The following is a 16,749-nucleotide window of genomic DNA, read 5'->3' on the forward strand; positions in this document are numbered from 1 at the left end:
AGGCTATACCTATATGTATTTTGTCTCTAAAATGAATTTCAAGTCAGTCCAAACAACAGTCACAAACATTTTAATTACTTTCAAAAAACTTTGATGCTAAAATGTGGAAATGAACAGGCAAGGTACCCAGCATCATTGCTGTTCCACACAAACTTCTTTCAGGCATCTGAATTGCAGGTGCAAAGATATACAAATGGTTTTTATGGTAGTGTGGATAATAGCATGTAGTCACTCAGGAACACTGAGAAAAGTGGAGCATTTTGCCTATTATTTGTCACTTTTTCTAGCTAGGTGACATTGAAAGAAATCTAGATGAGAAGTACTGAAGAAACTGAAAGAATGATCTAGTTCAATACGTATCAAGAACTGCATTTTTTATCATTTTATTTGTTACCTGTTCTTTCTAATCTTGTGCTCCTAAACCTGACCTTCTGTCTTGCTGAATAAACTTTTGCTGTGTTTTATCATTAAGCTTGTCTGGTGTTATGGAAGCAAGGTGAATCAGGGTAAAACTAGTAAACTTAGGATGTAATGTCTGCACAGAGGCAGAAGAAGGGAGTCTTAAGGACACTGCAATGCCCAGTCATGCAAAGTTAAAACAGCGGATTTATCAGCATAAGGTTCCTTTTGCTTTGGTGTTTTAATTCAGGGTAGGAATGCTTTTTGGCTTTTAAGCCAGTGCCTTTTAAATATAAGATAAAAGCTGTCTTTTATGAGGAAAAAAAATCCATATAACTCACCTTGCACACAAAAACACTGCTGAAATCTAGATGTATAGCATCAAAGTGTTCCCATGTGGATGATGTGCAACACCCTTGATCAATAGGGTACGTAAGCATTTAAACAGCAATACTAGCTACACGTGAGTATATTGCAGGAGAATTTTTCTTTTTTCAGTAATAATAATAAAGAAGGAGAACAAGTTCTTCCATTCTTTTGACCCTAGCATGCCAACTCTAAATAGTAAACTAAACATTCATGAAATATTAATCACTTCGGAAATTAGTATCTTCTTATATTTCAGTCGGTGAAACTTCACCAGCACCATTCGTTCAGTGACAGGTAGGACAATGTTGATGCAGTACACTTTATCTTGAACCACTCAACCTCCAGGCACTCTCCGATTTAGGTGGCAGCGGGAGCAGCCCTGTGAAATACAGTCGTGATGACTAAACATGAAAAGCCAACCACCGCTAAAGGAAATGGTAATTACAAATATAATTATACATCTTATACAGGTATTCATTTTCTGCATGTAGCTCAATAGTGTGCAAGTTTTATTTTCTTCTTGTTCTTTATGATAGAAATTTGCCTTTGTCACAATAGATTATCTTTTGTTCAGAAATGTATTTTGCTTGGCTTTTGAAAGCAGCTTTGCTGTGAGTTGGCTTATTATAGGATGGCAGTGTAGTTCTCCACTAGCTAGTAAATCAAAACAGTGCTACCACAGCCCTGTTGTTTGATTCACATTTATATATAGCATATAGGGAAAATAATTAAGAAAATAAAGATATTTGTGGCTCATGTAAGCTGTAGAGACAAACCTTCCATTGCTTATTGTTTTCAGTATTTAATATTAAATGTCAAACATATGTTTCATAGTAAGATAAAGCATTAACAACATTTCTATACTAATACTGCACTATTATGTTCTGAATTTAAGAAATTTTCTATAGGAAATTTAAGAAATGTTTTTGCGCTGAATGATTTATTCTGGCAAAGTGCGAAGCAGCTCTTGGATATGGGAAGTTGTTTCACTTCTCATGGGCAACACTACCCTTTCCAAATATTTTAATATTCCATTTTAATATGGAATAGGCATGACATTTCTGATCTTCAGCATGGAAGGAGATTGCCAGGGACCTTATTCTAGGGTGGTTTCTAATGAATTCATTAAGTCTCATTAAATAAGGCTGGTATTAGTAAACACTTATTGCTGTGTTTTTTAATCCAAATTCATAATGTACAATAGTAATAAAATGGATTCTATCTCTATAGAAAATCCCACAAATAAATGCTTAGTGTTTTGTCAGAATGTAACTTCTTGTTCATTTTTGAGTCCATCCTATTTTCTTTCTTTTTTTTATCTGAGAAAATTTATTGTTTTTTTTTCCCCAGCTGTTTTCTATACATACCTTTACTGAACAATGTACTTTTCAAGCACAATGTTCTAATGGAGCTTATTCTAACATAAAAGAAACAGAGAATTTCATATAGCATAGACAAAGAACTTAACAGGTTTGATATTATATTTTTCTGAAAAAGAAACAATTAAAATGAATATGATCATAGAATATATACATTTTTAGAAAAAACTATAATGACTTTTTTTAGAAAATCAAGATTTTAAATTTAGCCTAAGTATCTTTAAATTTAGCCTAAGTAAATTTAGCCTTCCAGTCACAGATATATGACTGAATTGACTTATCTGCTGCTTCAGTGATTTTATTATTCACCCAAAAGGTTGGATTTATAGGGGACAGCATTCCCAAGGTGAACAAAGCCCACATATATTTCACCAAGGAAAGGTTTAGATAGATTGTGGAATCATAATCACTCTTTAGACAGATTTTGAATCAAAATGTATCCTGTTTGTAATTTATAAGAAAATCTGTTCACCTTAAAGATGGTTGTGGATTTATTTAGAGATGAGATCATGTGAGTAAATTCAAGTCTCTGTCTTGATTTAAGAAAAGAGAATTGAGTGTCACTATAAATAGATATGAGACAGTTTCAGAGTGTGTTTCCGAGTCCATTTTTAATTTAAAATGTCCTGAGGACTGGAACTGGTTAGCACAGGGCTCAGGCTCTGAACTAATTTCAATTTCTGTACAGTAGTTTTTGCTTCACTATTACTAACAATCTCAAGAGGGATGTCCCAGCAGAGGAGGTATTGTTCATTACTCTGAGTTCATGAATGGGAGTTCTTTGTTCTAGGTTCCTCATAAAGGAAAGAAGACCTAGGGCACAAATTATCAGAATGGGTGTTTAAAATAGATCAGATAAAAAGTGCCTATTTTTCTCTATCAACAATAGACAGAGTCTGTGGTGAACAGACTGTAGATACCTGTAGATACCTGTGTTAAAAGAGCTGTATCCTCATAACCCTCGTTGGAAAATATGTTTAGGGTCAGATCCACCAAGAATGCTACATTTGAAACTCAAAAATAAGCTGTTTTTTCAGTATTAACACATATTCTTCCATGTTAGTAGTAGTATGAGTAGTGGGACTAACTTAAGTAAATCACACTTCAGAACCTGAAAAGGTCAGAGTGGTATGATTTACTACAGTCTCTCACTTCCCAGAATATACTGGATATTTAATATTCTGATCTTAATTCTTGCAATAAAGACTGCAATGAAAGTGAGAAATTGCCCACCATCAACCCAAAACTGTGACAAACACAATGCAAACACAGCTTCTTCTAATTGTTTTTTTACAGTAACCAGTGGTTCCTGCAACCTTGTCAGATCTCTAATTATAGTTTATTCAAAAGACTGCATGACTAGATGTTCATCTGGTATAGGTACAAAAATTTGAGTATATCCACAGATACTGTGGAAGTGGCAGTGATCTGGGAACTTTCATCCTTGCTCTCATGAAGGAGATGAAATGCTGAGGGGTCTATTACTGAATTATCTTGCTCCTCTTCTGTCTTTTGTAGGTTTTATAGCAGCACATTAGCCTGAAATTTTTGAACTGAAATCATGCAATAAACATATTTATGCCGGAAGGGGAACTTTACCTGCAGTTGAAGTCTTGATGGGCAAACAGAGAGACAAAATTCGAAGTCTGTGTTGTGTAAGTACAGACCAGAAGGAAATTGGAAAGAGGAGAGCATAATCAGATGGAGTCCCCAATGCCAGCCACAGTGCAGCTTGATCTGTTTAAGCAAGACAGTCCCTGTTTTTTAGCAGAATATTGGTAATTCTTCCTTAACAATAGAAACCAAATGAGCAATTTATGGATGTGAATTGAATTGAAAGAATATTGGTCATTCATTTGTTCCCTCTGGTTCCCATCTGTAATTCTCAAATATTGACTGGGCTACAGCTAGCTGGGCAAATTGTTTTTAGTGGCAGTCTGCAGAGAGAGAAACCTTATGGCTCCTCAGGCAACTTCTGGAGAATCTTTGGATGTAGAACTCTGAAGGCACAACATATATATTAAGACTAATAAGCCTTACTGGATGCTAGTAGTTTCATGACATAGTAGGATAAATGTTCTGCCTACTTTAGTTTAGTATTGACATCCTTTTTTGTATAGGTGCTGAAAAATAAGAGCTGTGTTAGCTAGTGCATGTGTAATTGGAGAGAAACTCTTATTTTACTCCATAAATTCATAGCTGATGCTGGATGGGACATTTTTTCCAAGTTGTGACTTTTAGTTTTGTACACATATGGAAGAAAAGATTGCAGTAACCACTAGGAAAAAAAAAAAGAAGAAAAATAAAACATGTTCCCCAATATTAATTGTTCTAGTTGTTCTAGAAATTGCAATTCATATTTTTAATTTCTGTATTTCAATTTATATTCCTTAAAAATATAGGATACTTTTAAAGGCAATATTCTGTGAATCAGGCTTAGTTTCCACTACTGTGAATATAGGAATTCTTTTCTTCTTAAATAAAGTTACTGAAAAGATGAAATAAGTGAGGAATCCTGAAACACTGAAGTTAATGGAAATTTTGGAGCCTCATGTTTTGGCATCCAGTCATGTAGGATGGTTAGTACAACTGTGGATCTGTCCCCAAGGCTCTTCTGCTATTAGAGTGGCATTCTCTGTGCTGTGTATCAAAAGTCATCCTGGAAGCTCTATGTTTCAGTTTTTAGTTTTAGCATCTGACAATATGTGGCAGGTATCTGGTATTTCTTTTGCCTCCAGGAAGTAAGAATAATGATGCAAGACTTTAGGGTTCAGCAGAGAAGATGATCTACATAGCTTCTATAAAGAAATTTACAATTTGTAGTCAGAAGACATAACTTTGATGGTTCTGCTATTAAATGAAATATAATAAGAAACACAATGGGAAAGTAACTGAGCAAACTTGCCCAATCTCAGGCTGTTTCTGTTTGCTCTAGTTAGCTTGTTTATTTATTGATAATTTCTCAGAATAATATTCTGAATCTAGGTAATATAAAAATCTGGTTGATTACAAAACAGTTAAGGAAACTTTGTTCGAGGTGGGGACTGGGGAGAGGGAGAGTAATCCTTTGCCTTTTTATCAGATCCTAATTGCTGAAATGGAACATTATTAAAAATAGTTGAGATATTTTAGACAGATGTAAACAACCTACATGTCTGTCCCTCCATCACGTATATTTTCTCCTGAGAGAAGGAGGGAGCTGTTTTGAACCATGAGACTTACAAGTAAAAGTTGCACAGAGGAGGTCATAAAGAAATATGAAAATAAAATTGCAACAGAAATTTTACATCAGATTTGTGAAATGCAGATCTGAAAATTAAAGTAGGAGAAAAAATATATTTGTTAGACTAGAGAGAAAGAATCTGATTTTTGGATTCAGCTTTGCCACCTACTCTGCTGTTTCATGGAAGATAAAAATTAGATTTGATGATTCTGTATCTGGAACAGGGACAATTGTGGAAAGAAATTAGTTACAACTGAATTTTGAGTATACTGATGCCCTGTTTCTTCAGGTCACACATAAAACCCTTCTTTTACTCTGAGGTGGAATCGTACATGCCAGCATTCCTGTGTTTTCAGAGTCAGTGCTGACATAACTTCTTAAAAACTCACCTTTCCTCCAGCCACTGTGCATCTTCTTTTAACCTTCTGAGGGGATGTTATAAAAAAAAGCAAGCTTTTCAGAAATTTTTATCAAACCAATTAAGTATTCCTTGTTTTGTGTGGTGAAAGAGGTGCACAGATGCTTGAATAGCAATAATACCATTATGCACTTCTTCACTCTGGGGCGTCCTGAGTGACTTGAGTCAATCTCTTCCCCTATGACAAGTTCCTCATTGCTGAACCTCAGTTCTCCAGTTAATAACCCATTGTGCAAATTATGGTGGAAGTCTGTCAGCTTCCCATAGCTATTGTTTGCTGAGAAAGATACATTTCAAGGATGGGCCTGACCCTTTGGGCTGAAACTTGATTTGTGTGTCAGCCGTTACTCAAGGGTATGTTTGAGGTCTTGTACATACATCTATATTCAGTGTCATTCTTTACCTTTTTATTATGTATCATGAAGGGAGTTGGTTTTTTTTTCCAGTGTGCTGAATTCTCTGTCTTGTGGGTGGTGATCTCCTGAGATTGGTCAGCAAGTGCATCAAGCTTTAGCTTGCCTCAAATCCTAGGCACAGGTCCATTCCTGCAACTCCATTGCTCCAGTCTCCTTTTCTCCACAAGGTGGGCCAAGCTGTTTTTCCCACTGCTTGGAAATATATTCAGAAGGGGGGCTGTCTAATATTTTGGCCGTAAATCTTGGATGTTTGAATTCTGCAAGACTTTCTGTGAGATTTCAATATTTATGGTATGTTTTGCAGCTGTTACTTCTGTGCTATTGATCATCATAGAAGTATTGTCAGATACTGTCATATTCATATGATTGGAAAAAGTGGCCTGAAAATGTATGTAGCTACCTAGAACTGAATATTATGCCACACTTTCTCCTTTTTGACTGATACTTCACACGCATTTATTGCTTATCACTTTGATTAATATGATCTTGCATTGCTTATGTTTCTGTATGTTGGATACCCAGTTTCTCAGCTGTCTAGGCTGATGACATCTTTGTGACTCCAAGAAAGTCCAGTACAGGCCAGTGGAAGCACAATAATTGGTTGCAAGGGTCTGTCTGCATATGACCCATCTCACTGCCTTAATTAAATAATACAATAAACACTTATTTTACAGCATGTGCAAAAAGTCAAGATAGCATTTTTTGAACTATATATAAATTCTTTGGCTCATCACTGAAATTTTTCCCAGGCAATGTCACAGAGAATTGCTTAGCAGCAGTTAGTTATGCTTAGTAGCAGTGTGAGCAGTAGTATGCCAGCACTGGGACATACTTTACGGGTTAATTCAGTGAATCATTATCCCTCTCAGGATGAAAAATCAAAGGAAGTTTGTCAGTAAGAAGACAAGATAAAAGAAAATGCAAAATCTGAGTAGTACCCTTTAGTAAATACTACACAAACAATTTGGGAAAATGAGATAAGAATACAACAGTCCCTACAGTCCTGATTTCCAACTCAGGAAAGCTGGCTGACTAGAATGAGCAAAATTTTTGAATGGCCACCTCATACAGTAAAGGCTTCCAGGATTTTATAAATTTTGTTTTGTGCTTAATTTCCTCACCAGCAAAAATGACAACATTGTGAGTTCTGTTCTGAGCTGCCTTTTGAGATTGGATGCCCTATCTTCACTGTAGTCTCTGACTTGGGGGTTATTCTGAACCCATAGACAGGATGCCCTCCTCCAGATTTTTGGTTCTTTGGTGCCATGCGTAATTGGCTTATTTGTGGCTATAGGATAAAACCTAAAGCAGGTTTCATGCAAACCAATTATCAGACTTGTGCTTTTGCTGCCATCAGTCTAGCAAGATGACAAAGTTCCCTTTAAATCACTGGGGAAAAAAATCAGAAAGTGATTGAATTTCCTAGAGCATAAGGTGTTATGGACTTCACCTCCAAATGTACTTAATAATACATGGAGCAGGATGCACTACCTGGGAATAGATAACAGCTGAGGAATAGTTTGCTCTGAGGTCACCTTACCTCAAGTCAGCTGACCCAGAGCCTAATGACAAAAATTAGCCATATGAATATTAATACAGTGTAGAAATGAAGTCCTATTAGTCCTTCTCTGGAACAATGAGCAGTTCTAGACATTGCTTTTGTGAGATTTTGTTGCTTTCAATGAAGGCTATATATCTCCTTCATTAAGCTTTTCATAAATGGGAACACACAAAGATCTGTTTGAAAGAGCAGAAGACAAATTATAGAGCTAAAAGGATCCCTCGTAGTGATGTCTTTGTTCTGGCATGAAAGACCAAACACTTCTACTTTAACAAGCCAGAGCATCAAAATACTCTTCAATTTTCCTACAGGATGATAATACAGTGCCTGAGGAAAGCTTCTCTACTGTTTCTCTGTGTCGTGGTTTATAGAGAAACATTTAAATTTAGTGCTAAAGTGCATTTAGATTTAGTATCACCATGAAATGTAATTTGTGTGTGGTTGAAATGCTTCTCCAATAATTCAGTGAGACAGAGTTTGCCACAAGCAACTGAAGTGCTGAGTTATAAGCCTCCTGCTTTCCTCTTTGAAAAATATTACAGAGTTAATGATCGGAAGTAGCTTTCTGATAATAATAATGTTAAGCACATTAATGTAATTTATCACTCTTATTGCTCAAATGCCCACCCAATTAACATCATTGGTCTTTCAAAGAGATGAGCAAACCCCCAAAACATAAAAAGACAATTATTAATACAGACTGCCTGTATTACAGTTCTCCTATGCAGGGACAGCTCTAAAGATGCGGGTGTGGGTGCAGGAGGGGATGACTGTATAACTGCATGCTCATCATTTGTCACATGAATGTATGCATAAGCTGCTCAGGACAGACCTCAGAGGAATTAAAGCTCCCTCATTCCCTCTGTTGCTAGTGACATAGCTCATAACATAAAACAGCGTGCAGCACAAGCCGGCAAACTTGAGGACATGAGACTCTCAGCTGGCTTCTTTTGGCTGTTTTTAGAAACAAACTCTAGTATTATGCTTTCTGCTTTGCACCGCAAGCCTTGGGAGATCTCTCCTTCTCTGGATATACCAGAACAGAGGGACAACCCCCCAGAATTCTTACTGCAGTTTTGGCTGAGATCTATTGGCATTATTTGATACAGCACAGACAAAGATGGAAATTTTTAGAATGAACCAAAGCAATGTGCATTCCATCAAGTCTCAGATGAACTCATGGTAAACATCTACTTAATATCGAAGTAGTGTAATGAGGCTTTTTTTAAAAAAAAAAAAACAACAAACAAAAAACAAGCAAAAAACCCCAGAATAAACTCAACACTTAAACTAAGCTTGTTTTGTATCTCTGGATGAGCACAGCACCCTGGAGTCAGGAATGACCTGACGTTCAATCTGATGTGACAATTTTCAGCTTTTGCAAAAATCATCTTTGAAGCTGGACTGGTGCTTCTTGGATTTGTCTGTAGTAGCCATTATTCTTCTAGTGGTATGATTCTGTGTAATCATGGATTTTTTTCTAGGCTCTTTCCTTAGTAATATCCACTTCCAGTTGGTTTTATGATTTTGTCTTCATTTTTTAATATCTGTTCTTTATCAGTCAGAAGGCTGAGCACATAGGTAAAAAGTATAAGCACACAGGACTATTCCTAGCTGGTTATTTGGATAAACTCCCCTCCAGTAGTACTTACAGTACTTCTGTAAAGCAGTCTCAAATTTCTTATTTAGCTTAATACTTACACATTTGTTACCCCATGCTGTCATAATTAATTAAACGCAAACAACTACATTCTGTGGTGTTTAAGCCTAGGTGTTGCACAGTCCCCTGCTTCTACTGTCATTATTGCGTCAATGTTATGCCAGTTTCTACACTATATACTTCCAGTGCTAATGTATGTTTTAGTGTATATGATAAGACCCCATCTGTTTGCTTATTGTGTTCTCTCATCAGAAGCTGTAGTGAAGCCCATCTCCTACCATTAAAGCGCTTCCCTGGAATTTTTGTTTGGCTGAATGAAATCAGCAAAAGGATTTGTTGCAAATAAAAGACCATGCTCTGTTGTTGCATGCAAAACATCTCTTTATAAGTGTCTGTCTGTCTTTGCAAGCTTTCTATAGCAACAAAATGATCTTTATCAAATGCAGATCTAGTTACTGTCAGCAACAGACAGCAGAAAGAATAGAGGATCACTTATTTTCACATTCCACTGATGATATTGAATGATAACATTTTTCCATAATCTTAAAAAAAATGTTGTGCAGATGCTGTGGAAGTGCTAGAAAATGCTGTGACAATGAAATTCTTTGAGGAGAGAATTTAAATTCTGCATATTTTAAAAAGCTTGTCAAATTCTGTATAGTAACCCTTTGTATATTATTGCACACAAGGAAGCAAAACTCTAGGTTATTTCTTTTTTGCAGCTTTATGTATTTTACCATATTTACGTAATACTTCCTGTCTGAATAAAGCTAATCAGTTGTGCCTGATAGTTTAGCTACAACAGTCACCAGATAGATCAGCATTCATATAAATTTTCAAGAAATCATTAGTGACTTCACAGAATCACAGAATGGTTGAAGTTGGAAGGGACCTCTGGAGATCATCCAGTCCAACCTCTCCCCGCCTTCCCTCCCCTACCCCCCCAAGCTCAAGCAGTGTCACCTAGAGCACATTGCACAGGATCACGTCCAATTAGGTTTTGAATACCTCCAAAGAAGGAGACTCCACAACCTCTCTGGGCAACCTGTTCCAGTTCTCTGGCACTCTCACAGGAAAGAAATTCCTACTCACATTCAGGTGGAACTTCCTGTGGTTCAGTTTCTGCCCATTGCCTCTTGTCCTGTTGCATCGCACTACTGAAAAGAGTTCAGCCCTAACCCCTTGGCACCCTCCCCTTAACGAATTTGTACACATTGATAAGATCCCCCCTCGGTCTTCTCTTCCCCAGGCTGAAGAGGCCCAGCTCTTGCAGCCGTTCCTCATAGGGCAGATGCTCCAGCCCTCTGATCATCTTCATAGCCCTATGCTGGGCTCTCTCCGGTAGCTCCACGTCTCTCTTGTAGTGAGGAGCCCACCAGAACTAGACACAGTACGCAAGATGTGGCCTCCCCAGGGCTGAGCAGAGGTGGAGGATCGCCTCCCTCCACCTGCTGTCAGTGCTGTTCCTCATGCGCCCCAGGATGCTGTTGACCTTCTTGGCCACAAGAACACTTTGCTGGCTGATGGTCAACTTGTTGTCCATGAGGATTCCCAGGTCCTTCTCCACAGAGGTGCCTTCCAGTAGGTCAGCCTCCAATGTGTGCTGGTGCATGGTGTTATTCCTCTGTAAGTGCAGGACCCTGCCCTTGCCTTTGTTGGACTTCACGAGGTTCCTCTCTGCCCATCTGTCCAGCCTGTTGAGGTCCCTGTCAATGGCAGCACAGCCCTCCTGGTTATCAGCCACTCCTCCCAGACTGGTATCATCAGCCAACTAGCTGAAGAGCTACTCTGTCCTTTCATCCAGGTCACTGATGAAGAAGTTGAACAAGACTGGCCCCAGTACTGACTGCTGGGGGACACCACTAGCTACAGGCATCCAGCTAGATTCTCCACCACTGAGCTCTGCCTTTCAGGCAGTTCTCAATCCACCTCACTGTCCACTCATCTAACCCACACTTCCAGAGCTTCTCTAGGAGGATGTTATGGGAGACAGTGTCAAAAGCCTTGCTGAAGTCAAGGTAGACAATGTCCACTGCTCTCCCCTCATCTACCCAGCCAGTCATTCCATCACTGAAGGCTATTGGATTGATTAAGCATGATTTCCCTTTGTGAATCCATGCTGACTACTCCTGACCACCTTCTTTTTCTCCACAAGCTTAGAGATGACATCCAGGATGAGCTGTTCTATCGTCTTTACAGGGATGGAAGTGAGGCTGACTTTCCCATACATTATTAGGTTCTCCTTCTTGCCCTTTTTGAAGACTGGAGTGACATTAGCTTGCTTTCAGTCCTCAGGCTCCCCTTCTATGCCTTCCCTCCCTTCCTCTCTCTTCTCCTGCCCTCCTCTCTCCTCTCCTCTTTTCTGCATGACCTTTCAAAGATGATGGCGAGTGGCCTAGCAATGACATCCCCCAGCTCCCTCAGCACTCATGGGTGTATTCCTTAAGGCCTATGGATTTGTGAGTGTCAAATTTGCCTAAATGATCTCTAATTCAGTACTCCTCAATTCAGGGAAAGTTTTTCGCTCTCCAGACTTTCTCTCTTGTCTCAAAGCTCTGGGATTTCTGATGGCTGCCCTGTTAACAGCAGCCAAAGAAAGCATTCAATAACTCTGCCTTGACTGTATCCTTAATAAAGTCTATGAAAGGAACTAGGGAATGGGTGGAGAAAAATTGAATGTAAAGAAAAATTCAAAAGAACTACAGGTAATTAAAAATGAAAGATAATGATAGTTTCTTTTTACCTGAAAAAACAGAGCCATATGGACTATGACATGTTCCCTGTCTTGTGTGTACAGAGGAGAAGTTAGATAGTATGTATCTGAAAATGTATGATATATAGGAACAGAATGACAACTGCCTATTTCTATTCAGGTTAATATTTATTAATGTTCTTGTTAATTCCTTACTATCGTATATCTCTTCATTAATTTCACTGATTTACCTCTAATGCTATCCTGTATCTACAAATTTAAATTTATATCAAGAATGCCTATTAGCTTCTGGCTTCTCAGATATTAGATGGATTGCTTCTGAGGAGATGTCCACTGGTAGTTTCAGTGGTGGCACCATGTAATCTGCTCATACAAATATTTCCAAAGAGAGTATTAATTAAATATGGTTTATGCCTATCTTCCCCATATATATATAGTATTATTATTGTGGCTATAATTTTTATGAAAGAGAGGAGCATTTTTCTTTCTTCTCCATATATCCATGATCATATTCTCCATATATGAATGATTTCAAAGTGTACAAGGTAAATGATTTGGCTACTTTTCTGGTTATGAATAGGTTGCAGAACAGCCTCTCTCATTGAACTTAGTATTGATTGCTAGTAAGACTGAATAATTTAAACAAGACACCCACACAAAACAAAAATGCTTTTAACGAGGCTGAGAAGCATTTTTTGTGTCCTTTCTTCTTTTTCCCATATTGTGGGATGTTGTTGAGGGGGGTAGTTTGTTTCATGGGTCCTACTGTTCCACTTATTTCCGTAAGATAATGAGGAAGTTCTTCATTGCATCACTTTCAGGCTTACTTATCTAAATGCTAAGGGACAGTGTAACTGTATTGCTTCTGTCTTCACCTTATTTCTTGAAAACTGTTCAAGGTGTTCCAAATAGTTGGGTTTATGAAATGGTGAAATGGAGCAATTTCTGATCATTTCATGAAAGATCTGTATCCCTAATGACTACTCTTCACTAAACAGGGCTTTTTTGATTTCACAGATAGCAGTGATGTTGACAAAGAAGAAGGCAGTGCAGCTGAGAATGAAGAAAATACCAAAGATATAGGTAACCAGGCATGGATAAATGAGGTTACACTCAGACGTTTTTGGGTTAAAAATGATGAAGCAAGAGGAAGGAAGATTTCCTTTCAACATGCTGCTTTCTCTTGTATTTTTCTCCCCATCACAGATAAAGAGAGGAAGAAAGCAACACCCAGAACCAGACGGGGGCATGCCAGAGGGAGAGCGAGATGTGGAGGTGAGGAAGATGAGGATGATGATGAAGATGGGCCAAGGAGAGCTGGGCATCGCAGGCACAGAAACAGAAGAGGACGAGGAAGAGCATCTAGAAATGAAGGCAGTGATTCTGAGGTAGAACCTCGCAAAACCAGGAAGAACCAGGCAAATCAGAAATCCAAAGAAGGTGATGAAGAAGAGGAAGATGAGAAAGGATGTAAAAGCGGGAAAGAGAAAAATGAGAAGAAACAGGATAAAAAGTCTGATAAGAAGGGGAAAAAAGAGAAGGCCAACAAGAAAAAAAAAGATAAAAAGAAATCAGGTTCAGGGTAATTCAGTATATTCCTTTTTTATATGAAATCTATTACCTCATATAAAACCTGTTTTCCTTTATAGCTGTGAAATACTAGGAATCAATATGACTCATTTTCTCATTAGAGCCCAACTTGAGCTGGACAGAATGTTTTTGTAGTGAGGAAATTCTGATCCTGTGAAATGGAAACTTTCCACAAAACTCTATCTATTGCAATGGAATGAAGTCAGGAGGGTGTCACACACCCAGGGTGTAATTTCTGGAAACAATCAGCCTTACCCTTCTGGGATTACTGATACCTGATCAAAAACAAATCCAGTCATACAGAAAAGGAATCTGAGCCTGTCTCCTCCTTATGGTGTAAAACACCCTAAGTTTATGAATTGTTCTCTGGAGGAAGTGAAGGGAAGGTGACAGAGGAGGGGACTGAATGAGAGAAGGGTAGTCATGGTGGAGCTCAAAACTCAACAAGAACCCAATGCCTAGTTTTATTTCTGATGTGGAACTAAAATCTTGACACTTCATGAAATGGAGTTGTTTCCAAGCCTGTTTGGGGCCAACTTTTCACAAAAGATCAGTGTCATAGCTTGAGGGAGTGAGAACCAGGAACTGAGGTGGGACTGTACAAAGGCCATCTGCCAATGGCTCCCATTGAAATATACCTAGTCACTTTTCCACAGCATTTTAAGTGGAGGCCTTATGGGGATCCCACCGCTATTGAGCACTTATGAAAATTTATTTTTATTTTTTTCTTGCTCCTTGTCCTTTCTCGTGTTTTTGAGAGGAAACAGTTCCTGGAAATAATGTATCACGAAGCAAATGGAGCTAGAAATGCTTATCTCAGTGAACAGGGAGAGACATTCCCTTCCCCCAGTTAGCACATGCTACAGCTGTTTGTGTTCCCAAAGGCACCCGTGGAGATCATGGCAGGAGTCAAAGGGAAAAAAATATGGTGAGACATGCTGTTGTATTAATTTACCTGTGGTCTCGTTTCAATATACTTCAACTTAAATCTCTCCCTCTCTCTATTAGAATGCCTAAAATTTGTCTTAGGGGGAGCTCTCCACCACAGTGCCAACATACCCCTCTGTGGGGTACTACAGTACAATATGGCAACATTCCTGATTCTGCCAGTCCATGTTCCTGTGCTTATTGTTACTGTCTTCTGATGTAAACATCTACTGAGTGTTAATTAAAATATCCCACTGAAAATATAAAGGAATGAAAGTAAAACATTTTTGATTGTGTTCCAAGCAACTGAACATTAGAATACATACATTTAGGCTAAATAATTGCAAACTGCTAACCAGATTGGGGCATTTTTGAGGCAGTGAGCATAATACCTGAGGAATAAATGAAGACAGCTAATTACTCTGGAAGGTACCTCAAGAACGTTATATTCTTAGACATTTAGGAGACCAGCTGACAAGATTACAGGCTTTTCTTTGATCTCATTTTGAGTAGACAAGCATTTATAAGTAAGGTAATACCTCTGCAGCCCATAGAAGGATGGTCCTTTCATTTTAAAGTAGAAGCTGAAAAGATACCTCACAAAGTGATGTTTAAAAAGGAATTATAAGAGGGTTGAAAGGAAGTTTTTTCTTTTCTCTAAGTGACCTATTGTTCAAACAGATCTCTATAAATAACCACAAGCTTTCAAAGGGTTTTTTAATAAAAGAACAAAAAATAATGTAAGAACAAAGGAAAATATGCTGGTGATCAGTTCAACTATGACTCAGGCAAACCTTGAGGATGGAACGCAAAGGTGGAAGAATAGAAATATAAGATGTATAGTATATCCATGAAGACTCATCAGAACAAAGGCTATGCACTGTTTAAAAGTGCATCTTGCTCTTAGCATTTCAGACAGTCTTGAAAAGTCATACTAAAGAAAATAAGAAGTTGAGAAAGGAAAATTAAACAAGAAAAATGAAACTAAAATTAATATAGGTAATATAGTGAATATAATAGTATTCCACAGGAGTATAATACTGTATTTGCTGATGTCACCCTGTACATTTAGTAGAATAAGACAGAATTCTGATTTCTTAGCTGAAATTTCACAGTGCTGCATTGCTTGAGATATAGGAAATATCTGCTGCAACTATAACAAATTTGACTTCATAGTATAACCATTCTTGGACAGAACTTGTTAAACTAAAAAAAAGTATTTTTGAAGGTGTCTAGAAAATGGGAATTCTGATTAATTTCTTGGTTTCAAAGGAAAGTGAAAAATGAAAGATGAGATGTTTAATTTCAGAGTAGATGTGTTTATGAAGTTAAATAAAGCACTGATAGGCTATGGGCATAAGAACTAGTGTTATCCCTACTTTACCCCTTCTGTTCTGCACAGCTACTTTTCTCACTGTATTATTATCTACCACTCATATTTTCCACTATTCTCACTACTTTCTTGTAAAACTGAGTATTTCACTTTTGCATAACCCAGTAACTTTCTTAGGAAACCCTCAGTATTGGGCAAGGTTTCTGTCTGCTTGCACAGTGCAAAACAGCACAACTAACAACGAAACCACTAAAGGTTTAGAGCATTCTCATAAACATGAAAATAGTCTCCTTTAATCCTTCTAATCTTTTTCTTGACCCTGTGCACATTAAAATGCCTCTCAATTGTAAGCACAAATCTTTTTATTGACCTTCAACCATTTGGCCTAAGTCTTTATACAGGTCTTCCATTTGCTCATTGCAATACCAGAATAGCAATAAATATGTCTCATTCACTTTCTGGAGGGATCTTTCTTTCTGGAAATTTATCTTTTTCTGTGGCATTGTTTCTTAATACATGAAGTTCTGAAATTTTATGGCTGATGGCTTCAACTTTTTAATATGACAGCCTCTTCAACAAATAACATTTGAGTCTTTAACAGCAGGCCATTTTATAAGTCCCTCTCTTCTCTCTGCTAACTTATTCCTGTGTGCCTGGAGTTTTAAAAGTCTTTCCCTGTAGCATTTGCTCAAAATACGTCTATTTCACCAAAACTAAAGATAGATGAACAGTTAGAAGTTTATATTTTGAGGTGCTGCAAA

The 16,749-nt window shown here is 37.7% G+C and overlaps 1 protein-coding gene across 1 annotated transcript in view; it reads left to right on the top strand.

The window, feature by feature from the left end:
- The first annotated feature begins 1,165 nt into the window (after positions 1 to 1,165).
- TMC1 (transmembrane channel like 1) overlaps positions 1,166 to 16,749 on the top strand; it is a 72,391-nt gene continuing 56,807 nt past the window's right edge. Inside the window, exons 1-3 of the mRNA XM_062599787.1 lie at positions 1,166 to 1,205; positions 13,156 to 13,221; positions 13,345 to 13,720. Of these exons, the coding sequence (XP_062455771.1) occupies positions 1,166 to 1,205; positions 13,156 to 13,221; positions 13,345 to 13,720 (482 nt within the window). The remainder of the gene's footprint in view (positions 1,206 to 13,155; positions 13,222 to 13,344; positions 13,721 to 16,749) is intronic.

This window comes from Rhea pennata, chromosome Z (genome assembly GCF_028389875.1).
Source record: "Rhea pennata isolate bPtePen1 chromosome Z, bPtePen1.pri, whole genome shotgun sequence".
In the NCBI taxonomy this organism is placed as follows: domain Eukaryota; kingdom Metazoa; phylum Chordata; class Aves; order Rheiformes; family Rheidae; genus Rhea; species Rhea pennata.